This window comes from Aythya fuligula, chromosome 1 (genome assembly GCF_009819795.1).
Source record: "Aythya fuligula isolate bAytFul2 chromosome 1, bAytFul2.pri, whole genome shotgun sequence".
Taxonomy (NCBI): domain Eukaryota; kingdom Metazoa; phylum Chordata; class Aves; order Anseriformes; family Anatidae; genus Aythya; species Aythya fuligula.
In genome coordinates this window covers 104,375,036-104,398,987 of record NC_045559.1, presented here as the reverse complement: position 1 = coordinate 104,398,987, position 23,952 = coordinate 104,375,036, and the positions used below count along the sequence as shown (strand labels likewise).

Genomic DNA, 23,952 nt, shown 5'->3' with positions numbered 1-23,952 from the left:
TACAAAAACATAACAAAACACAGCACGGTCCTGAACGCAGCGGGGTATTCTTTATTACGCTGGAGGGCACCTCCAGGGAGCCCAGCCCCTACTGTGCCAGGAGCAGACAGAGGTAGTGGATACACGGCAGCATCCCTCACCCATACACACGCTTACCTACAAAAAAAGTCTCATGCCTTACTTAGAGAAGGCGTCCTACCGCATCCTATTTGCATGAATAAGGTGCTCCTGTTTCATTTTTATATTAAACGTATTAACCTCATCACTTAATATACTTCCAGGTAGAAAGAACAATAAAAGATTGTTACTAAAGTCTTCATGTAGTGTGTGTAAACAATAACATTGTGTAAACATCACATTTCCTCTCCTCAGATGTCCACACTTCATTTTTCTCAATTCCTATTCACATACTCATTCCCTAAAACCCCACGTTCTGTAGCTCTGCCCAGCATATTATCAAACTTATTTTCGTTCCTTGTAATTAGCTACGTCCCCTAAATTCCTTTAAAATCAGGCCTTGCAATAAAGCATTCATTCAGTCACTTTCATTACTCAGATTGAACTGAATATTTGTTTTCATAGAAAACTGGATTCGTCATATCAAGCAAAGATAATCAATTCCCTCTCTGATCAACAGCTGCAGAACAGCTAAGGAATCTGTTACGAGGATTAACTTACAAATGTAGGCACTTGCACCTATGGTAACCTAATGCCCTTCAACCCCAAAGTACATTTGAAAGATGTCAGCACATCCTTTTTGTTCTAAAAATTGATATAGCTGCCCCAAATCCATATGATTTCCTCTGGGACCATGTGCATCAAAACATTTTTCTTCCAAAGTGGAAAACTTTCTTTGCTTCTGGATCTCAGCATGTCCTCCACCTTCCAAAGAAACATCTTCTCTGTGCCGAATTAGTATTCTTTTCCACGTTAGTCTTCTTACTCTGAAAGCAAGCAGAGAACTATAAATCTATCCATAAAACACAGACTGTTTTAGCAAATACTATGAAATAGCTATTATCACAAAATCAATACAGTTAATTTGTACACAAATTTTTGGACAGAGATAATGGTTCCCTAGCTGGTCACAGGAATGCTACCCACATTCCAAATATTCCCATAAGCAGCAGCTTGTTTCATTTTATCTCTGTCAAAAACATTAATGCTTTTCGTCACAAAATAATTGATGAAGATACAATTTCAATTTCATTCTTCATTTCTGCCTTGCCTGTACTAATTCTCATGTTCTCATCATGCATTGTCACACTCTTAGCTGTTACAATCAAACACTAATGCTTAGTTAGTTTCCACCACACAGAAACATAAACGATGTGAGTAGAATAAAATATGAATGTAAGGCAATATAAACACATAAATATCCAACAAGCCTGGGTTACTGTAGTCCATGGCTATACCACTGACATAAAGAGGAAGATAGAACAGAAATAAATGTGCAAGAATTAGTAACTCTGACTGCTGTATCGAGCAGTACAGTGACTATTCTGAGTTGCAAAAACATTATGATTAAAAAAAAAAACAAAAAAAAACACTTCTTTGCAGACCTTTAAAGGCTGGAAGGTGGTTGAGCATCCCGCCTTCTGGCCACGTACACAACACATAAAAACACATTAAACTACTAACGGAATTTAAGCGTAAAGGAAAACTAACCTTGACCAGAACTCTTCACAGTTACTTTGTAGACCTTCTACACAAACAACGCCTGGTTTCCCAGGCATAGAAAACCCTGACAGAGAGAGCTCCTTTGCCCATTCAATAATATTCTTTCTTTTTTGCTTGTTGTAAATGTGGTGACTGTAGATCCACAATCTAGTGAAAATGACGTCCTCTGACTGCGAGGCATTTGATGTCGTCACTGAGGAGGATGAAAGCTCTCTGTCAACGTAAGCAGATGCATGGTCTTTAACCCATTCTCTTGCACTCAACATGCAAGGCTCACCACTGCAGTTTTGCATTAAATATGCTTTTAGATCTGAGTTCAGCTGAATCTGCTGAGAGCGGCTTAATAATGGTGACCTAAAAAAAAAAAAAAAGTAAAAAGTGTAGCTGTAATATGCTTATGATTTATTGTGTTATTCAAACGGTTTACTTCAAGCTGCCAAAAAAGAGAAAATCAGGCCACATGCACTTACTGTTGATACTTAAGTCAAATTAGCTACAAAAAGATCATAAATAACATTCATTGTGCTACCTCGTGAGTACGCATATAGTACTACCAGTCTGTACATGAGAATCAAAATAAAGGCACATAAGAAGTAAGCATGGTGACTGAACTAAATTTATATAATGTAGAATGATAGAAAGTACCTCTTTAAAAAGAAAAGTTCCCTGAAAAATAGCCAGAGAGTAACAGCATTTTGACAAGGGAAGAATAAGACCACTGGGTAACTTGTTACTCTTTTAAGTAGTGTTAAGCCTTGTCAGAATTGACACCAGACTTCTTGAGCATCAAACCTAGGAACAACAGCTACATCTGACCCCTTTGTACAGAAAATGGCACTCTTCGCTTTTCACTTTTTTTCTCAGTTATTTCTGAAGCAACTGAAGAAATCATATCCTTGTAGGTTTTTCTTCAGCATCATTGTCCTTCTGGCTTAATTTAACAGCAAACTAACCAAAAAAGACTGATTTGGGTGTTATATCTGTATATTTTCATTACATACCTCACCGTAATTTCTGGTGGAACAGTTGGATATTTAAACGGTAAAGCACAGACCATAGAGAATTCCACCTAAAAACGATGAAATGTTAAGTTGGAGGAAACCCTAAAATGCCCCCAATGTTATTTTTAGGATGAGAATTAAAAATCCAACCCCCAAAGCACCCAAACGAACATCTTTACGATACCATCGAGGCACCGGGGACCTCGGGCTTTACGTTGAGGGTGAACTGGACTTTTGAAGAGGGCATCTCCGCGGCCTCGCTTGCGGCGGCGAGCTGCAGCTCTGCCAGAGCCAGCGGGTCGGTGACGAGGAACTCCTCCTGGCGGGGAAACATGCTGGAGAGCAGCTCCAGCTCCGACACCTGCACCTCGGCTTCCTCGCGGCTGGCCATTTCTGCGGCTTCCTACAGTGAAAAAGAAAGCAGGGGGAGAGGAGAGAAGAGCGGCTCTACCGCGGGAAGGAGCTCATCGTGCACCTACACCTAACCCCACCGGGGGGCGTTAAAGGCTCGGGGTCAGGGCGGCAGCCCGGGGCGCCGCCATAACGCTCCGCCATTAACCCGCCTCCTCGCCCTCCCCCGCCAGAACCGCCTCCATGCTCAGGGCGCTGCAGCTTCACCGCCCACAACTGCGCATGCGCCGCCTATTCCGCCCACTTTCCCCGCCCCCTCGCGGCACCGCCTCCCCGCTTCACCCGCCGCCTCCACGCATGCGCTGCCCTTTCCCCGCCTATCCCCTCCGCCCCGCCGTTCCCTCGCGCTCCCAGCATGCAGCGCACCGGAAGTAGGCGCGGCAGCCGGTGACCGTTGCCCGGCGCTGAGGTGAAGGAGCCGGGCCGCCCCCGGCCACCATGCGCCGCCCAGCCGCTCGCACAGCCGCGCCGCCTGCAGGTGAGCGGCGGAAGGCGCCCGGCCGTGCCCGCGGAGCTTCCCCCAGCGCAGCCGTTCCCCCTCGGCTCGCTTCCGCGGCGCTCCGCTCACGGCCGGGCTGCCTCACGGCTGGGGGGGGGGGCGGCTTTTTCTATTGGCTGCGGCGCCTGTCAGTTAAGGCGCTGAGGCGGGCGGCAGCCAATCAGAAGCGGGCGGGGCGGGGCAGGTTGCGCGGCGGGACCGGGCAGCACGTGGGCGGCGGGGGGGGGGGGGAGCGGTGCGTCAGGGTGCGCGCTGCTGGGCATGAAATTGGGAGCGAAATTAAAGCCCTGCCGTGCTTCCCCCTGCGTAGGCTGCTTTCGTGGAAGAGGCTGGAGAGGAGCCTGTCGGACGGGTCTGTCCTCGCGCGGCGTGGGTGAAGTGAACAGCGCCGAGTGCTGGTGCTGCCCTGCCGTGCTGCTCGGGAGGGCTGGGGGCTGGGGCTGGGCAGCCTGCAGGAGCGAAGGCTCCGGGCGGAGCTCTGGCAACCTTTCTGTACTTAAAGGGGCCTTTTAAAGGAGATGGAGAGCGACTCTGATCAATCTGTTAATGACGAGATGAGGGGGAATGGTTTTAAACTAAAAGAGGGGAGATTTGGATTAGAGGTTAGGAGGAAATCATTCACTCAGAGGGTGGTGAGGCCCTGGCACAGGCTGCCCAGAGAAGCTGTGGTTGCCCCATCCCTGGAGGTGTTCAAGGCCAGGCTGGATGGGGCTTTGGGCAGCCTGGTCTGGTGGAGGTGTCCCTGCCCATGGCAGGGGGGTTGGAACTATATGATCTTTAATGTCCCTTCCAACCCAAGCCATTCTATGATTAATGCTTTAGAGTAGCTTGTAAAAGATTGAGTTTTGTAGCTTGTGTGGAATGACAGGCTGTAGAGGGAGTTTATTGGATGAGCTGTCATTTCTCTTTCCAAACAAATTAAATGCTCAGTTGTAAAAGGTGTTACTTCTGCTATTGAAGTGGCTGCCTGGCTGTCATTTAACTGGGTCACCTCTTCTAAAAGCACGCCTCTGAAAAGGTTCTTCCTACAAAAAGCTCTTTGTGGGTATCATGTCTAAACTCTTACAGGCTTACTTGGTCTTTGATCCCTATGGGTTGGCTTCAGTTTTTAGCTGTGACAGCTCCAAGCAGGCAGCTGTTCAGCTGGGGCAGGTGTGGTGCTGAGTTCAAGGTAAGAAATGGTTTTGAAAGGATGGATGTTACAAGTCAGATTAAGTGGCGTGCTGACACATTTACATGAAGCTGACTTGAGGGGTGGAGAACAGAGTTAGGCAGGTCTGCGAAGGCTGCATAAAACTGCACACACTCAATTTTGAACCTTTTTAGGTTTCATGTTTTCAGTGTATTGCAAATGCCAATTCTAATATTTGTGAAATAAGTCACAGAGCCTTAAAGAATGCAGACTAAAAGATAAAAATCACAGAATGGTTTGGGTTGGAAGGGACCTAAAAGATCATCTGATTCCAACCCACCCCTGCCATGGGCAGGGACACCTCCCACCAGACCAGGTTGCCCAAAGCCCCATCCAAGCAGGTGTTGAACACTTCTAGGGATGGGGCATCTACAGCTTCTCTGGGCAGCCTGTGCCAGTGCCTCAGCACCCTCATGGTAAAGAATTTCTTCCTTGTATCTCATCTAAATTTACCCTTTTCTAGTTTAAAACCATTACCCTTCATTCTGTTGCTATACTCCTTAACAAAGAGCCCCTCCCCAGCTTTTCTGTAGGCCTTCTTTAGGGGGGAGGCTGCTAGACTGGAAGGCCACTATACAGACCATAAGGTCACCCCAGAGCTTTCTCTTCACCAGGCTGAACAGCCCCAGCTCTCTTAAACTGTCCTCACAGGAGAGGTGCTCCAGCCCTTTGATCATCTTTGTGGCCCTCCTCCGGATCCATTCTAATAGGGTCCACATCCTTCTTGTGCTGGGGGCCCCAGGCCTGGATGCAGGACTCCAAGTGGGGCCTCACCAGGGCGGAGGTGGGGGGTGGAGTATCCTGCTGTGTGTGTAGTAGCCAAGTTTTTGAAGGGAATCACTTGGCCTAGGGCTCTGTTCAAATGTCACTCTTGTCTAGAAAGGTTTACAATCATACCAAATACCAGCCCCCCTATTTGCTAGTTATGGTGGGAAGGCAATGATAAATTTTCCCCCAAAAAAGAAAACTTAAAATTTGGAACTCACATTGGTTTTGGATTTTTAAATGTGTTAAGAGTACTCGCATGCATCAGGCTTTTAAAAAGATTGAAGGAATTTGCAGTAAAGAAAACTGAAAGATTGTAAATGCAAGAAAAAAACTTGAAGATTTAATAAGGGCAAACCCAATTCCATTTCCTAAAATCCCTCTGTTTTTAGTTAGTCTTAAAAGTATATAGGATTTTCGATATATAACTTAGTGCACAAGAGGAACAAGGCAGTTGCTTTTGATTTAAGGTCTTAAGGCTTTTTTTTTTGTGTAATTCACACTGGCATCTTGTCTCTACCACAGTTACAGTTGCTTCATGTTAAAGTATAATTAAATTAATTTCTTTTGAAAATGTCAAACAAGTTAATTCATTTCAAGGGCCATCTCAGCCATGGAAATAATTTATTGTTTAGCAACTATTAAGTCAAACCAAAATGTAATTTCCAATTTCCTATTTTTCCTTGCTAGGTCACTCTTCTATTTAAAGAAAATCAAGGGCTGCAAATATGGGAAAGAAACGCATCAAAGGCAAAACTGCACAGTCTGATGAGTCTCTGGATATGCTGGGTATGTTTCTTCAGAGAAGTCTTGTAGTCCGACAGGAAAAAAAAAAATAGATCTTTGTTCTGACCTCAAAGAAGGCTTGTGAAGTCTTTGATATTAGAATACCTTTACACCAGGTAGCTTCACTATGTGGTTATAGAGTGTGGGTTCACATAAATGAAGTCCTTTAAGAATCTTTAGTGTTGCTGCTTTTGTAAGTATGCTATAAAATAATAATAAGACCTTGGAAACTATTACTCAGATGTTATCCTGTTCTTAGGTCTTTTTGTCCTGGTCTTGTGTTAGCTTCTGTGTCAAAAAGACAAATAGTCTGCTATGACTGTTCCTTATCTTTCTCCAGAAAAAAAATCAGTTATGATGCAACTGCTGATGCCCTATCACTTCTTTGGCTAATAACAGGCTAGCTTACCCTTATAAAGTCCCGTAAAGCTGGAAATGGAAAGTATTGTAACTCCACTGTAGAGTAGCAGCCAAGATATAAACCTTTGTTTAAGAAACACAGTGTTGAAGATGAAGCCTGTGGGTTTTGTTTGCTTGTTTTTAACAGCTTAAATAATGCATCTAAATATCTGCATTTGGCTCTTACCAGCTGGTGTTTGTACTGAGATAAAATCCTGTATGCTTGGTCAGAAATGGAACTGTAGGTACAAAGCTTACACTTGTTTTAGCTCATGTGAAGAAAAGTTTAGCATCTTGAGGCTGTAGTTGTGCATACAGTCCTCAACAAAGACAGATTCAGAGCTGTTATGCTGTCTCTGGCTAATCAATAAAAACACCTCTGTAGCCCTAAGGCTTAAGACTGTTTAATTACATAAACAACTAAGTAATTCTTCTCAATAAAAGTTTGACAAAAATATGATCTTAACATACTAAGTACACATGATGCTTTCCTAATAGCATGGGTTTCTTTACTCTGCGCTTCTTGACTTTGAGATAACTATTCATACTGTCAAATATTTGACCTTGTATTTGGAAATGTAGACATATGTAACTGCAAATAGTGAAGAATGGTAGGCTGCTGATAATAAACATCTGAACCTACGCTGTATTTAAAAAAAAAAAAAATAAAAAAAAATCAGAAGTCTTTGAAATATATTCCTCATTAGTTGTTTTGAAGAACCTGAATCAGCTTGCCGTGTCTGTTGTCTATCACTCTTGATTTCTCAGCATAGTACTTAAGCTTACAGATGGCTTTTCTTCCTTCTCAAGTGTCAGTGTAACCAACAAAAAATGAAAACAAGGAAAATTAAAAATAAACTTCTGGTATTTTCTCTTAGCAGCAAATATTCTCAGCAGAGTTTGGTTAAATAGATGCAGGCCCAGAAGATGCAGCCCTAAGTAGGGTGTAAGATTGTAATGCAAAGTGATAGCGGTATCGATAGGATGATTCTGCTATTCTTTTCTACCATACTCTGCAGCATAATTTCACAGAGACAGCTCAGCTGGAAACATAATCTCCACTTCTGTAGGTAGCTGGGAGCTGCCTTGGAGACTGCAAACCATAGCAGTGGGCTGTGGTTGCTCCCTCAGAGGTGTGGGAACAAAATGTTTTCTGAAAAGTTTTCTGGTGTGTTTGCTAAAGGTCATCATAGCTTCTGGTTTTCAGCCTGTGTCTTTGAAGTCTAGACACGTCTACATTTGTTACGGTAGCTAGAGCATTCTTGTGCTTTTTATTTTGTAGAACCTACGTGCAGGCATATTCGTAAAGGACTGGAACAAGGTCATCTGAAAAAGGCCCTTGTGAACGTGGAATGGCACGTTTGCCAGGACTGTAAGGCAGACAATAAGACACAAGAGAATTCTGAGGAGGAGACGGACGAAAGCCCTTCCATATGGTTATGTCTAAAATGTGGCCACAGGGTATCTCTTGTTTTCTTGTTATTTCTATTCATATCTTCCAGTGCCTCCTAATATAGCAGAGCAACAGAGTTAAAACTGCTAAACTGTTACATCTTTTTATTATTGTTATTTTAAAGGTGGTGTTACATGAATGATTTGATATACTTTAGTGTTATGAAAAATGTCAGCTCTGAATTGCAAGTGAAGTACTTAGAAATGCAGTACTTAGAAGCTTGGCACAAAGGCATTTAGCAGACTTAAGGTGAAAATACAGTCTTGAGACTTACTTTCCTAGAAAGTCCAAATTATTTCTCTAAGAAAATATTAATTTCTGTTAATGCTCCTAATTTTTTATTTTCCAGTATTATCTTGTGCTAACAGTATTTTATTAAAGTTAGAACTGCATGCTGAAGAGGTTTTATTTTTGTTGTTTGTTTGTTTTTTTCCTGTTGCATTCTTCAAGCGGTTCAAAGTGAAATTTGTAAATTAGATTTTCAGTGCTCAGGCGACTTTATGGTTATTTTGCACCCAGTGAGGTACTTTTCTCTCTGCAGAAATAACTGTCTTGAAATAGAGCCATCTATTTATTCTAATTAATTGAACATAATTAAAACAGTTTTCATTTAAATACTTTATACACTGACTATATATGTTTCATTGATAGTCAACTGGATTTTGTGACACTTCTGGTTATCAACATTATAGGGCTGTGGCAGAAATTCTCCAGAACAGCATGCTTTAAAGCATTACACAACGCCAAGATCAGATCCCCATTGTTTGGTTCTCAGTTTGGACAACTGGAGTGTGTGGTGAGTTTGTCAGGCAACAGTTAACACATAGAAGGCAACAGAGGTTGGGATATAATTTGTGTTTTCTATGTGATTTCTGGGAGTTAACTCTAGAAATGTATATAAATCATTCCACACACAAAAATCCCAGCAGTCTTTGTTAAGATCTGCTGAATAAATATTACTCTTCTGTAAAAATTGTAACTAGAAAACTTTCATAATTGAACCTGAAATTGACCAAGTAGTAAATAATGTTGGTTTAGTATTTTACTGCTTTTGCTTGATCAGATTACTGACAAATGGAAGCATGTTATGTAGCTCTAAATCTTAACTTTTGCCCTGGGGGAAGCCCTTTCTTGATGCACGCTTAATGAAAAACTTGATTCATTTTTTTTCCCCGGTAATTATGACCTCTTCATACCATAGATATAGCTAAGAAGCACAGCTGTAGAATTACAAGGTGCCAGTGGATCTGTCAATATAAATTCTATCTCCCTGATAGTATTTTCTTCTCTGAAAATAAATAGTGTTACTATGGAAGGGAGAACCTTAATATTCTAAACGATGCCATGCAGAAATATTGTATCTGACATAGTTTTGATTTTGCTTAAAGTCACCTCTTTCTAAACCTACTGTTTGTTCATTTTATATAACATGATCAAATAAAGAGATAATGTTTCACACGTATGTGTGATGACTAGTGTTTCCATTGTACTCTGGAACAGAAATGGACATTGCTAGAAATATATATTGCTAATGAATTAGTTAATTTATTTTTGTGATTTTTAAATCAGCTTTAAAAATATGGGTTCTAAACACTTAATTTTCTCAGTTCTAAAATCTCTGTAGTCTTTAAATCAACTTACTTGTGAATGAGAGGAAGTTATTTAAGCAAGGTATTTTGCTTCCTTCTAGAATTTTTCATTTGTACAGATTTGTCCAAGAGGTTATTCACAGGATGGTATATGGGGTGTAAATTATTGTTATAAATCAGTACTACAGTCCAGAACTATATTTCACCCTGGTGATTAGTACAAAAAAGCAGTTTTAATCAGAATTTATTAATTCTACAGATGTATGAGTAAATGTCTGCAGTGTGTGTGCATACATGATTGAAATTGTACTTGAATAATACCTGTAAACTGCTAAAGAAATGGTTTTGAGCATGGAAAGAAAGAGGAGAGTTCTAGTAATTCATTAAGTTGTGCTATTTTGGGTTTATGACAAGTGCAATGTTTTCAGTATGCCTTTCACCCATTGGTCAAATAGGCATCATTATCAATCTCTTGATAATTTCAAGTCTTTAACCTTTCAACTTTCAACTATTTTTTTTATTTATTTTGTTTAAAAATTTCCCATGGAAGTAACTATTGTATGTTACTCCAGGAGCAAGAATGTCAGTCTTGTTAATTATTTAAAAAAAAAAAAAAAAAAAAGAATAAATACCTACTCAAGGATTCTACAGGTAGTGCCAGTTTTTGTTTTGTTTTGTTTTTCTCTCATTGAGACATGAAAAAGCAGGAATATTCTCAGCAAATAGTGAGGATGCTAGAGATACAGGAAAGCAATTTACTGCAGACTTCTGCTGCTTTTAAGATCAGAAACTAGTCTGACTTACGGTGATCCTGAGATCTGCTAAATGCATTTGTGCCTAATAACTGTAATTGATGTGTTTCAAAGTGCAGAAGTATTTGTGTTCTCTTCAAAACCTTTTGTGACCTCTTCAAAGAGTTGATTGGGCAGAACTACAAAATTGGTACATACAACTCTCCTTATGCTGTATGCGTTCTGGCAGAATTTAACTCTTACTCAAGCCTTTATTACCGCAGCTTCTCTCACAATTTTGTTTAAAACAAATTAGTGGTCTAACTATCTGTTTTCTTTCTCTGTAAAAAGATTAACAGGTTTATATCTGCAACAAAAGAGCAAAATAAAACTTTAAAAAAGGCATTCAGGACTAATGGAGCACTCTTTTCCAGTTTAAGTATAGTGAACACTTTGTTGGCTAGAATAAACAGATTTTTTTTTTCCATGCTATAAAATTGGCAAATAGTTTCCTATGGGGTTGATATCTCAGTTTCTTTATGTAGGCAAACGTTGCCCAGCTACTTTTGCATGTAGCATAGGTTTGTAAGAACATCTTTTAAGGGTCTAATTTATGTTTGCAGGTCATCGCTTTCAATCACTGAAATTGTTCAATGAAGATAATTTTTAACTTACTTTCTTAATGAGAAGTAAATTGAACACTTCTGTAAGAATTCAAAATTTAAAAAAACAGAAAACCACACACACAAAACAAACCTTGTAATTTTATAACTTTGTGTAATAAATTTCATCAAACAAGTAAATAGTTGAGGAATTGTAATAGAAAAAATAGAACTAATTATTTTTCTCTTTTGGGGGTGGGTGGGCTGATACAGGTGCTACATATGTGATAATGAAGTTCCATATAGTACTTCAACACGGTTGGGCCAGATGGTGGAATATGTTAAAAAACAAGTTTGTCATGACTCGTCACGTTCAGGTAAGTGACTATAGTATATAGACAGTAAGTCAGAAAGTCCCTTTAATGCAGCAGACAGTTCTGTAAATCAAGAATGTAAATCAATTAGTTTCTGGAGCACTTTATGGTCCATTAAAAAGCAAATTTATTCCTTTATGTTTTTCTTTGTCAGAGTTCTGAAATCATAACATCCTAGCCCACTTAATCTGACCAGGATTTTGTTTAGTGTACCCATATCTTTTAGAAACCAGAAATACAGGAATAAGAGGAGAAAAAAATAAGTATGACATTTGCCTGTTCTGTGAGCAGAAAACCTTCCAGCTGTTTTCTTGTTCACCTGCAAAGATTGCATTGCCCATTCTCCTTGTTTTCTCTGAGCTGTTATTACATTGTCTTAAGTCAATCTTGGCTCACAGCCATGTACATTGGAAAGATTATCAAGGCTAGACTGTTAAACTGGTAGAACCACTACAGGTGTTACTCTGAAAACTACCTAGAGTTCATTTATGGTTTTGTTAACAGGTCATTGAATTCTAGAGCTGTACAACAAGTTAATAAGGGGTAAATATCTAATGTGTCTTGAAGAGCATGGACCTCCCAGTTTCATCTGTTTAGATGAAAGCAGTGAACATCAGAGTTCTTTGACAGTGGGAAACCTGCGTGTTTAATTTCAGACAATAAGGCCATGTTAAGGGATATTATCTCAGATGTCATCTTATTGGATATTGTAGAAACCCCTAACATAGAGGATGGTGCAACAAGAATGAAATCTTAGATAACACATGCTGAGTTTCAGAAATTGTTGGCATTAATGGCTTGCGAACTAAGTGTTATGTTTAAATTCTATGCTGCTCTGAAATGGTTTCAAATGTTTGTTGGCTTGTTTTAGACTAAGTGCTAGGAGTTAAGAAATTAAACCAGTAGTGTTGCAGCTATACAATTACAGAATTAATTTTAATATGTTTAAACTTTAAACATTATAGATTGCTGCTGCCTGTAACAACTTTTTCCTATCCCGTTCCTTGTTTCTGGGTTAATATATGTTTGTTCGATTGTTCCAGCAGAAAAACAGCAAGAGAATAAAGACTTTGGAAATAAAAAGGTAGAAAAAGACAACAGAAATGAGCAAGAAAAAGAAGTCTCTCTCAAAGAAGAGAATTCTGCTTCAAATACTAACTCAGAAGTGACTGTTAAAGGACTTAGTAACCTGGGGAATACGTGTTTCTTTAATGCAGTGATGCAGGTACAGTAGTTACTGCTGCTTTTAAAAATAATTAAGCAGAACAAAAAAGGAGTTACAAAAAAAACGCAAAAAAAAAAAAGCGCCTTCTTTACTGTACAATGGCACAAGTCGAATATGATTTTTATCTGCCAAGAATGATGGGTTCGTTTTAAAAATAGTGTGTTGGCCCACAACAGTATGAAGGAATGGAGCTGCAGGTTCAGACTTGCACTAAGTGAAGATGTAACCAATTGCCTTGTCTTTGAGGGACAGCATCTTTTCTTTATAGAGATTAAGCATGCCAACTTCCTAATTTAGTAAAAAAAATAAAAATACAGTCTGGTTCATCACCCTCATCGACCTCTTAGAATGTGCGAGATTAATAACCAAAGACTATGGGCATTTACTGAAACAAAATACTCTCTCTCAGCAACAGGAAAATCAAATAGAGGTCAATATTAACTGCATGAGCATATTGCATTGCCATCTTGTGTGTCTTGGATGTGAGTCAAGAATTGTTTGGATAAAATGAGCTTCCTTTTTTTGTATGTATTCATTCAGCAAATGCATTCTTGATACTGAAGCTTTACTTGAGCAAATTTCCCATTGTACTTGCAGGTTTCACTAAATACAATTCATTTTTACTTGTTAACATGTTTTAAACCAAGGAAATAGTTACCTTTTACCTTTTGACTTAAAACCAGATAGTAGTACGTTTAGGGTTTCTGCAACCTAAAGTAATACACAAACAGGATAGTTGCAAGTCCCATCAGCTCTATGTAATTTATCTTTAGCTGTTAAGCATTGTTAGAATTTCCAAAGTTGTGTCCATGGTAGAAGTTACCATTCTAGTCCTGTTTGGCGAAAATAACTTGCCGTTAATCTGGTTGCCACAAATTTCATGGCAAATGGAGCTCCTTTGCCCATCATCTTGTTCCCTGGCTACCAATCCTTTTGTCTGTCTTTTTTCTTCTACAGAACTTATCACAAACTCCAGTCCTGAGGGAGCTGCTCAAAGAAGCTAAAATGCCTGACACGACAGTTAAAATTGAGTCACCTGAGTTATCTATGGTATATAAGCTTCAGCCTCCATAGTGTTTTTTTTGTTGTTTTTTTTTTTTTTTCCCCAATTCTGTTAAAGAAACAAACAATACTCTGTATTTTAAAGCTGTTTAGCTTAAAATGTTTTACATTGTTAGTGTTTAAAATGTAAAATTGATGGGAATTTCACCATTGAATTTAATAGAGCTACTACTGAAGTCAGTAGTGCCCTCTCAGTTCTAAAGTGATGAAAATACGTAACTTTTGATATAGTGTAATTTATCTAAATGCAATGTAGGAAACTAGAGGATGTCTTCAGCACTAACTTAAATAATGCATGTATCATTACAATAGAGATTTGGCTGGGAAAGAAGGGTTGTGCATTCTAAGAAATTGTAGTATTTTCCTGACTAAAAGCAAGAAATAGTTAAGGACTCTTAGCCCAGTGTTTTGATATTGTGTGATGAGAAACCATTTTTTGTTTGTTTTTTGTTAGTTTAACGTACTGCAATTTTGGAATTTAGTCAGTTTGGAATTTCAGACAAGGAAAAACTTAATTCTAGAAGGATCTACCATCAAATTAAGGTCAAACAATTCTATTGCTTTTGTTTAAAACAGGAACCTCAGCTAATAAAACTAGAGCCGCCAGGTCCTTTGACGTTAGCCATGCATCAGTTCCTGACAGAAATGCAAGAGACAAAGAAAGGGGTGGTTACCCCTAAGGAACTTTTTGCTCAGGTTTGTAAAAAGTGAGTATCTGTATAATTGCATGGTATAGTGAGTATGGAAAAAAAATGTTAGTTGCTTAAACAAAGGTCAGTTTTCTTCTTTTTCTTGATCTTACATCACAGCATGTAAAATTTCCATAATAAGTAAAAAGTTTTGGAAAAAAAAAAAAAGGATAGAGCCAAAATATAAGTGAATAGAAGTAAAATGAAAGATACCCAGTGATATGCTCAGATTGTCTAGCCTTACATTTTTAGAAACTACTGTACTACATTTGTTGCTCTTGTATACATGAATGCTTGAGACTTTGTTCCTGTATGTTTGGAATGAATTGTTTCTTACTTTGTCTATCTCTAAGGTCAATTATGCTTTTCATTTATCGATTTACATTTCAATTAACAGAGCAATACGATTTAAAGGTTATCAGCAGCAAGACAGTCAAGAATTGCTTCGTTACTTACTTGATGGCATGAGAGCAGAAGAAATCCAAGTGAGTGGTAATTCCACAGTTGCCTATACCTTTCCTCCTACCCCAGACCAAGACTTTCTCCCCATCTGAGGGGAGAAAAAGCATTCTGTCTCAGAGAAGTCAACCCCTTGTAGAGTGCTTTGTGCTGCCCATAAGCACTTGTAGCATATTACAACAGAGGTGTAGCATGTGACAACCTCTGAGTAGTTGCAAAGGAGCAACCACAAGTATTGTGATTTTAATTTTACAAAAGAATATTCAAAGAAAGAAATTTGTTCTTGGCCTGTATCTCTTAAAGATTGCCCTTGTTGCATAAGTTTCAAAAGCTATGGTGTTTTCTGCATTTCTGGAAAGCAATATACTGGCTATTCTCTATGCTCTTCCAGTAAAATCATGTATAAAGGTTCGGTTTTGTTTGCTCTAAAGGGTCTTTGGTTGATTTTACATTTTTCATATAAATGTCTGTTGACCTTCAGGAAGTAGATTGACTTGTCCAAATCTACAGAAATACTAAGTTGGAGTGTGTGCAGTCATCCTAAATCACATCCTTTTTGTGTTCTTTTCTGCAAAGTCTAAAAGAACACTTGTGGGAATCCCATGGTGTTCTTGTTTGTGTGTTTTTTTTTTGTTTGTTTGTTTGTTTTTTTTTTAATTGTCCAGATCTAATTTTAAGAAGTATTTCATCCCTGCCCCTTGCTATGGACAGGGACACCTCCCACCACACCAGGTTGCCCAAAGCCCATCCAAGCAGGTGTTGAATACTTCCAGGGATTCACAGAGAAGGCTCCAGGGAGACCTTACCTTCTCTGGGCAACCTGGTCCAATGCCTCACCACCTACCCTCATAGTAAAGAACTTCCTAATATCTTATCTAAACTTTTTTTTTTTTTTTTTTTTTTTTGTAGTTTAAATCCATTACTCCTTGTCCTATCACTGCAGTCCCTGATCAAGAGTATCTGTACTCCCTGATCAAGAGTCCTTCCCCAGCTTTCCCGTAGGCCCCCTTTAGAAAGGTTGCTGTAAGGTCTCCCTGGAGCCTTCTCTTCTGCAGGCTGAACATGCCCAGCTCCCTCAGCCTGTCTTCACAGGAGAGTATTCCTCCAGTTCTCTGATTATCCTCATGGCCCTCCTCTGGACTCATTGTAACAGGTCCATGTCCTTCTGCTGCTGGGGTCCCAGAGCTGAACCACAGTGCTCCAGGTGGGGTCTCATAAGAGTGGAGCAGAGGAGAGGAGAATAACCTCCCTCTCCCTGCTGGCTTTTGATGGATACCTAGAATACGGTTGGCTTTCTGGGCTGCAAGTGCACATTGCTGGCTCACGTCAAGCTTCTCGTCCACCAGTATCCCCAAGCCCTTCTCAGGGCTGCTTCCAATCCATTCTTCACCCAGCCTGTGTTTGTGCTTGGGATTGCCCCAGCCCAGATGCAGGACTTTGCATTTGGCCTTGTTGAACCTCATGAGGTTTCCACATGCCCACCTCTCAAGCCTGTGCAGATCCCTCTGGCTGGCGTCCCTTCCCTCCTGCTTGTCGACTGTACCACACAGCTTGGTGTCATCAGTAAACTTGCTGAGGAGGGTACACTTCATCCCACTGTCCATGTTGACAACAAAGATGTTGGAAGTCTTTTAACGTAAAGATGTTAAAATATTTCTTAAACACTAATTGTAATATTATGGTGTATTTATTGATTGGTTGGCTTTTTTTTAAATATCAAAACGTGAGAACTGCTGCATCTTTGTAGGCAGTTGTGTTGTTTGTATTGATTTTCTTAATTAGTAAAGATTTTCTTTCTCCATATGAATCGTTTTGTAAAGCTAACTGAATTAGTTTAAGAAATTGTGCAATGTCAATTTGTTCTGAAAATTTCAGCGAGTAAGTGTTGGAATACTGAAGGCCCTGACCGATTCTAACAAACAAAATGAAGAAGAACTGAAAACAAAAATTAAAGGTAAAATGCATGTCAGTGATGATGTGATAACTGTACATTTTTCTTTTCATTCAAGTAGGCAAACTAGTGGTAACAGTTATGACTAAAAGATACATATTTAATAAGCAGATTTATGCTACATCTTGAATATGTATGTATCTAGAACATAAGGCTTGTAAATGTTAAATAGTCTATTTAAAGGTTTTACTGACTTCAGTGGCATTTCTTTTGTAATAGAGTAAAAGAGAGTTGATTCTACAGTCATTATACATTAAAAGATGTTTGGGTAGTTTTTAATTATTCAAATACTGTGAAAGAAGTTAAGATATTAGCACATGAATGTAATGACTTGCTCAATCCTTATAGCTCATTATTACTCATCAGTGCTATCAAAAACAAGTTTGGATTTTTATTGCTGTTAAAAAAAAACAAACACAACACTGAACAGAAGAATGTTTAAACTTTTCAACATGACTTCGGGTTAGAAGATGAAGAGCAAGCTTAAGTGCAGAGTATGTGCTACACGGGAGAGATAACTTGAGGAAATTGTGTTTGTAGAGCACTTATATCGATGAAAGCTGTTGCTTTTATTTTTTTCTTTAGCTTCAGACAATTGTCTGAGTTAAATCTGGGGAGAAAACAGGAACTCCTACTGGGATATAGTAGTTCTAAGAAAATAAAAAATGCATTTGACTTGAGAAAGCAGTGAAGTTGTCAGTTCAGTCAAAGTGTCTTCTGTAAATGTGTCTTCACACCCATTCCTTTAATATATAAAAGGATCTTAAATTAAGAATCTTGCTGTACTTCCTAAGTAAACTAGAACAGGCACTGACACATGCTATGTATGTTTTACATACTGCATTTTTAATTTGGTATGTTATCATTAAATTATATATTATATGCAATGTTACTAACTTTACTATATACTTTGTCAATTTTCAGAATATGAGAAGAAAAAGGGAATGAAAAGTTTCATAGATCGAATCTTTGGTGGAGAATTAACCAGTACAATTATGTGTGAGGAATGCAGAACAGTAAGTAAACTGCCTGCCTTAAATACCCAAGAGCATGTTTTTATGTAATCCACAGAACTCCAGAGTAACTATTTGTAGAAATAACTGGAGTTAGAGAGAGTTGCTTCAGTTAATGTTTCTGAGTTGACTAGCTACATGCTTTTTGAAGAGGGGCATGGTTTGGCTGGAATCTTCCTTTATAGCATAAAGGAAGAAAATCTTCCAGTTCCTTTCAAAAGAGTTCCAAAAAAAAGAGGGCAGCAACATCAGCAATCTGCCTCTGCCAAAAAAAAAAATTACTCAGATTCCTGGTGAACACCTTCCAGTGGTGCCAACTGTAAAGAGGATGAATTGTTCTGTTTAAGCAGAGTGCTGCTAGGAACTCTCTTTTTCCCTCAGACTATTAGGTCTCCATTTTTCACATGGGAATGATTGTGGGATTGTGAGGAAATAGATAAGGAAGAAGGCACTGCAGGGATAATGCATCCTGAGAACAAACTAATTACAGATATTAGTGAGTGGGCTAGATGAATATCCCAGCTGATCACAGAATCAATCCCATAGGCACTAAATTGGGTTCCCATGTGCTAGGTTATAAGAAAACCAAAACTTGGGAAACCATTTCTTACTTCTGGAGTAATGTGACTGGTAGATTTTGGTCATGAGTAATTATATACATTTACCAACAGCTTTGTTTTACATTTGTACACACAAGTAGAAGAATGCTTTGAATGCAAACGAGGATATGTACAGATAAGCCTATTGACAGCAAGCCAGCCAATTACAAAAAATTAAATTGGACTGTTTAATGTTCATTTAAAGGTGTCCTTGGTCCATGAATCTTTCCTTGATTTGTCACTTCCTGTACCAGATGATCAGGTAAGAAACTGTACGTGTTTTATTTCTGACTTGTTTTCATATAAGCAAATAAAATGACCTTTATTCTATAATCAGGAGGGAATTAATGTATGCAGCTTTCTAAATGTGCGTTTCAGAAGTTAAAATAATAAACTTGTCCCCAAAAGGTAGAAAATAAGATTTTCAGGAGAGTTATTCGTGTAAGTTGATCTGTTTTGGTTTACATGATTGATCTCAAAAACTGACACTCAAAAAATTGATTTCTCTGGGTTTCATACTGGCAATCTGCATATATAATATGTCAGATTTGCCCTGTAGCACTGCTCACACAAGAACTAAGGAATGCTTTTTGAAATAAAATCCCCTCAACTAAAGGGTTCATGTCGTCTGCAATGAACAAATTCTGCTTTAACAGAAGCAAATAAAGGACAGTACTACAAATTATGCGGCACATAGTTGAACTGAAAATGTCTTCACTTGAATGAAATACTACTCCTCAGTGAATTTAATTAGATTACCTTTGCCTCTAACAGATATAAATGTCCTTTTATATGTTCAGAATTCAGCCTTGATAGGCATACTTTTTGATACTGTTTCATGCTGCAAGTCATTGTTTCACGTGGAGTCCTCCTGGAGTGAAATGCCCCTCTTGGGCATTAGGGTAGCTGGCATCAATGTGTTAGGCGTATGTTACAATCAGTGAAATGTTGCATTTTGAGCCGAAAACTCAGATAACGTCCCTGCAGTTTTCTCTGAAATTCTGTGTTGTTATTCAGAACAGTAACATATCTATTTCTGTGGTTATTTTTTTTTTTAATATTTGTTTTTTTTTTATTTGTGTGTAGAAAATAAAAAATACAAATGAGAGAAATGCTAAAAAAAACAAAGAGAAGGAATCTGAAGATGAAGAAGAGGATAAAAATGATGGCTGTTACATTAAACAGAGAGATGAGCCCCTTGGTACAAGTAAGCACCTTCAGAAAAAAACAAAGAAACTGGCCAAAAAACAAGCCAAGGTTGGTTTTGATAAATATTTTACTTATATTAATAACGTACTTGCAACTTATGGTAAAAAATAAAAATTTCTTTTTGCTTCCTCAGTTGAGATAGAGGAGGAAGGGATGGCTTAGAATTTTTCCTCTGTCAAATGCACAACCACGACGATCAGTTGTATGTATGTCATAGCTATGGAGAAGTTACATGCTCTGATAATAGTTGCCATGATAGGAATAAGATAATATTCAGAGGTGTAGTGGGGGCTATATCTGAGCAAGGATAAATTCAATGTTAGTTAAACTGATGACCTCAGATTATGAAATCATAGATAACTTCCCCCTTTGACACCTATGACATACAACAAATAATTTGATAAAGAAATGGCTGGAAATGCTAAATATCATTGAAACTTTTTATATGCGTATACATTATACCTATCAATTTGCAGAGCCAGCGCCGCCAGCAGAAGCTCCAAGGAAAAGTACTTCAGTTGACAGATATCTGTGCTACTGAACAGTCAGAAAAAGATGTAGAATATAACCAGGAAAGAGAGGCAGATATTAACTCTGAAACTCCTGATGTGAAGCAAGAAGAGGAATCATCAAATGATTGCAAAGATCACTGCTTAACTCACAAAGACTTAAGTATAGAGGGAACTGAAAGAGAAGTTCAAAACATGCTTGAAAATACAGGAAAACCAGAACAAGAGTGTGCAGAAAAGGAGTCTCTCACGGATCTCCCCACAGAAGTTTTAGATTCTCCTGTGAAGCTTGTCAATGGCCTTGACAACCTATCTTTGAAGGATGAGGATGATGAAAACAAAGATGAGGAAGGGCTTGCTACTGACTTTTCAAAAATACACTTGAATGATAATGTTGAATCCGATATGAGCATCTTAAATGACCTTCAAACTGTTCCAGCCAAGACATGTGAAGTACTGACAGAAGATTCTGAAATGGCATTTTGTACTCTTGCAAACAGGGAAGACCTGAACCCAGAAGAAGGTTCAATACATCACTGTTTGTATCAATTCACCCATAATGAGAAACTTAGTGAGAAGAATAAACTACTCTGTGATGTATGTACACAGAGACATTGTGGACCAAAGAACATGAAAAGTATGATAAATTATCTTTTTTTTTTGTTTTTAACAAATTTAGTAATCTGCTCTTATATGGGTTCATATCTAGTGCTTGGGTGGTTGATGGGGCTGTTCCTAAAACAGCATTTATGTAACTTAAAACTTAGCTTTGATCAGAGCAGTATTTATTGTGCAGGTTGTGAGAACCTCTTCCACACATGCTAATACAAATTCTTAATTGAGCAGAATAATGGGCTCACAAGCTTGCATACAGAATAATGGAGGACTAGAAAAGAAGAGTGGTCAGAGAGGAGTGGGTTTGTTTTGGGTTTTGGGGTAGCGTGATCATTGCAATCTAGAAATTCATTTTGTGGATGAATGTAGGAAGTGGTTATTTACCAGATGACTTCTGTTCCTTTCTCAAATATGAAAATTCTCTTGTAACAGTCATAGGGAAATCATGTTGATGTTTGCTCAGAAGACCAGTGGAAGAAAGCTACATGCAGTTTCTGAGTTGTAGAGAGCATATGAGAATTCATCCTGCTTTTGCTGATGCTGCTTAGACATGATGTGAGCAGCTACTTTTGTGATATGGGAGCTGCAGGATGGCAGTTTCACATTTCATTGTGTCAAAGGGGAATGTTCAGTTTCTCATTCACTATAGTGGATGACATTGTAACAGTATAAATAGTGAAAATAAATTATTGCTGTAACATTTCTTTAGATATTAATTGATGGTTTTTCTGTTCTGCAGGTGAAAAGAAGTATGTTTATACTAATGCCAAAAAGCAAATGCTAATCTCTCTTGCTCCTCCAATTTTAACTCTTCACTTAAAGAGATTTCAACAGGTAACAAACAGGTTGTTATTAAAAAAAAATGTGTGTGTCTAATACGTATATATGCATATAGCTTAACTTAAATCTAATGTTAGCATGTTTCCATTTTCCTATAAGCCTGCTTTTTTCTTCTTTTTTTTTTTTTTTTTTTTTTTTTTTTTTTCCCTCAGCATTTGGGAGGTAGTTGTGTGCAGGGTTGTTTTTGTTTGGTAGGTTTTTGTGTTTTCTTTTTTTGATGGTAGGGACTGGGGTGTTTTTTTCCAGGGAAAAAAAATGTTCTAGTAGTAATTGAGGCAACATTTTTTGTGAGCTTACTTGAAATGTATTCCTTCACTGTGATTACTACTTACTGTATTAAGTAGTATGTTAGCATTGTTTCCTGCAACTACATCCATTCCTAACTCTTGCATTTCCATACAGATAGAATAGGATTCCTTACTAAATGAATTTAACAAAAAGGCCAGTTGAATGGAAAACAATACAACTGAAGTCTTATTTATAGGCACCAAAGTAAAGTGACTTACCTTTTTCCTCAAATTCCTAGAAATTTTTAAATTTAGGGCTTTAACTTTTCAAGAAGAAAAATAGGAAATAAATAGGATTAGGAGACAGCATTGCCTTTTCTCAGTTTAAAGCCATTAAGTATTTTGACTGAAATGCTTTAAATAAATAAAATAAGGGAGGTAACTTAGTAGATGAAAAGCATTCCACAGAGAAAATTAAATGTGTAGGATATTTCAAGAGACTCATACAACTAAGGAAAAAACATTTGTCATCTCTTACTTTGCTTTTCCAGTTTGTTACTGGAAGATTATTTGAATAAGGTGAGAGTAGAAGTTTTGTCAGTTTTGGCAATCTAAAATTAGATCATCAGGCATGCTACAGTATCCGAAAAGCAAGAGATGTCCTCATAGTTTCATGAGTACATAGTACCTGGTGGTTTTAATGTGCTACACTTAACATTATGGATTTTTCCCCTCCTTTATGTCTGTTTAAGGCTGGATTTAATCTACGGAAGGTTAACAGGCATATCAAGTTTCCAGAAGTGATTGACTTGGCTCCTTTCTGCACAGTTAAATGTAAAGTAAGTGGAAAAAACAGTCAAATTTTCCTTTCCCATGTTTTAATATGCTTTCACAGTTAAGCTGCTTAGCAGAATCTGTGTAGAACACTCATCACGTTATTGTGTGCTAATACAATTTAACTTCGAAGTGCAACTTGTACTCGAACCTGTCAGTGTATTTCCATTGATTATAGTTGTAGCACCTTGCATGGACCTGTAATGACAACTTCCCTTTCACTGGCAAACAAATAGAAGTGTTTACTTTCTAGCCTGTTTAGAATCCAGTCCCTGACTGACCTACCATAACTTTCACTTTTACAGAATGTGGCCGAAGGGAGTACAAAAGTATTATACTCTCTCTATGGAGTTGTTGAGCACAGTGGAACAATGAGGTCTGGGCACTACACTGCTTATGCTAAAATGAGAAATATGAACAAACATCTCTCTGATCTTGTCCTTAAAGGACAATCTCCTGAAGGTAAATAATTACAAGTATTTTCACAAATTACTTCTTACTGCCAAACAGTAACAGGATTAAGTACTTCAGTTCCTAGTAATAACTTTATCTCCTAAATTGTTACTTTGACAGCTTTAGAAACTGAACCAGTAAAAGGACAGTGGTTCCACATCAGTGATACCCACGTACAAGCTGTGTCTCTATCAAAAGTGCTGAGTTCACAAGCCTATCTCCTGTTCTATGAGCGACTGCTCTAAATCAGAGAAACCTTCTTGTATCCATCTTAAACAGCCTGAAAGAAGGCAGGAACTTGCAAATCATGTTAACATGTTGGGGCTAACTACAAGAATATACTTTGTGCTTCTTAAACACACTGACAAATGGTTAACTTATACTTTTTCCAATGTTTTCACTACTTTTAAATAAAAGTCTTTTTTCAAAATTACAGCTTCAAGTTTCTAGTGAGTAATGTTTGTGTTGTTACAGGCAAGCAACTGCTGCTTTCTTAGTCTCTTTCAAGTGCCATACATTTCAGCAATTCTTTCACTTTACAGTGACCAGTAATAATTTTGAACTAGTTGGATCAGTTACATCTGTATGTATTTTAGAGCCTCTTACACTTAGAACACACTTCTTTCTTTCTACACCTCACAGAGCTGAGACAAATGCATTATCGGCCATCTTTCTGCTGTTGGTTTATTTCCCATGTGGGAACCCTCAATTTGCAAACTTGGAATTCTGTATATAGGAATCTCACTGGTATTTTGATGGGGCTAAGAACTTGGCTCTTTCTCCCT

General features: G+C 38.3%; 2 protein-coding genes across 4 annotated transcripts; one reads left to right on the top strand and one right to left on the bottom strand.

The window, feature by feature from the left end:
• Positions 1 to 31: 31 nt before the first annotated feature.
• RWDD2B (RWD domain containing 2B) lies at positions 32 to 3,228 on the bottom strand. The gene is made up of 4 exons (XM_032195708.1): positions 2,866 to 3,228; positions 2,682 to 2,749; positions 1,669 to 2,034; positions 32 to 944 (listed from the first exon to the last, which is right to left on the bottom strand). The coding sequence occupies exons 1-4, from the start codon at positions 3,070 to 3,072 to the stop codon at positions 707 to 709; spliced, it is 879 nt and encodes a 292-aa protein (XP_032051599.1). The 5' UTR covers positions 3,073 to 3,228; the 3' UTR covers positions 32 to 706.
• A 240-nt stretch (positions 3,229 to 3,468) lies between these two features.
• Positions 3,469 to 23,602, top strand: USP16 (ubiquitin specific peptidase 16). Of its 3 annotated transcripts, none has more exons than XM_032204267.1 (18): positions 3,469 to 3,570; positions 6,239 to 6,337; positions 8,016 to 8,194; positions 8,879 to 8,982; positions 11,382 to 11,485; positions 12,529 to 12,707; positions 13,665 to 13,757; positions 14,346 to 14,476; positions 14,856 to 14,943; positions 16,793 to 16,871; positions 17,793 to 17,884; positions 18,686 to 18,742; positions 19,567 to 19,737; positions 20,166 to 20,835; positions 21,553 to 21,647; positions 22,633 to 22,719; positions 23,020 to 23,176; positions 23,288 to 23,602. In XM_032204267.1, the coding sequence occupies exons 2-18, from the start codon at positions 6,277 to 6,279 to the stop codon at positions 23,410 to 23,412; spliced, it is 2,472 nt and encodes an 823-aa protein (XP_032060158.1). In that variant the 5' UTR covers positions 3,469 to 3,570; positions 6,239 to 6,276; the 3' UTR covers positions 23,413 to 23,602. The 3 variants fall into 3 exon arrangements, with proteins under 3 accessions (XP_032060158.1, XP_032060142.1, XP_032060150.1); XM_032204251.1 differs by having other exon boundaries at positions 12,526 to 12,707; XM_032204259.1 differs by lacking the exon at positions 3,469 to 3,570 and adding an exon at positions 3,871 to 3,943 and having other exon boundaries at positions 12,526 to 12,707.
• Positions 23,603 to 23,952: the final 350 nt, after the last annotated feature.

Coding starts and splice junctions, on each gene's coding strand:
- RWDD2B (XM_032195708.1), bottom strand. CDS start 3,072: ATGGCCAGCCGCGAGGAAGCCGAGGTGCAGGTGTCGGAGCTGGAGCTG. Junction 2,750..2,865: donor AGGTCCCCGGTGCCTCGATG/GTATCGTAAAGA, acceptor CATCGTTTTTAG/GTGGAATTCTCTATGGTCTG. Junction 2,035..2,681: donor CCACCAGAAATTACGGTGAG/GTATGTAATGAA, acceptor TTTTTTTTTTAG/GTCACCATTATTAAGCCGCT.
- USP16 (XM_032204251.1), top strand. CDS start 6,277: ATGGGAAAGAAACGCATCAAAGGCAAAACTGCACAGTCTGATGAGTCT. Junction 16,872..17,792: donor ACTGAAAACAAAAATTAAAG/GTAAAATGCATG, acceptor GTCAATTTTCAG/AATATGAGAAGAAAAAGGGA. Junction 20,836..21,552: donor TGGACCAAAGAACATGAAAA/GTATGATAAATT, acceptor TCTGTTCTGCAG/GTGAAAAGAAGTATGTTTAT.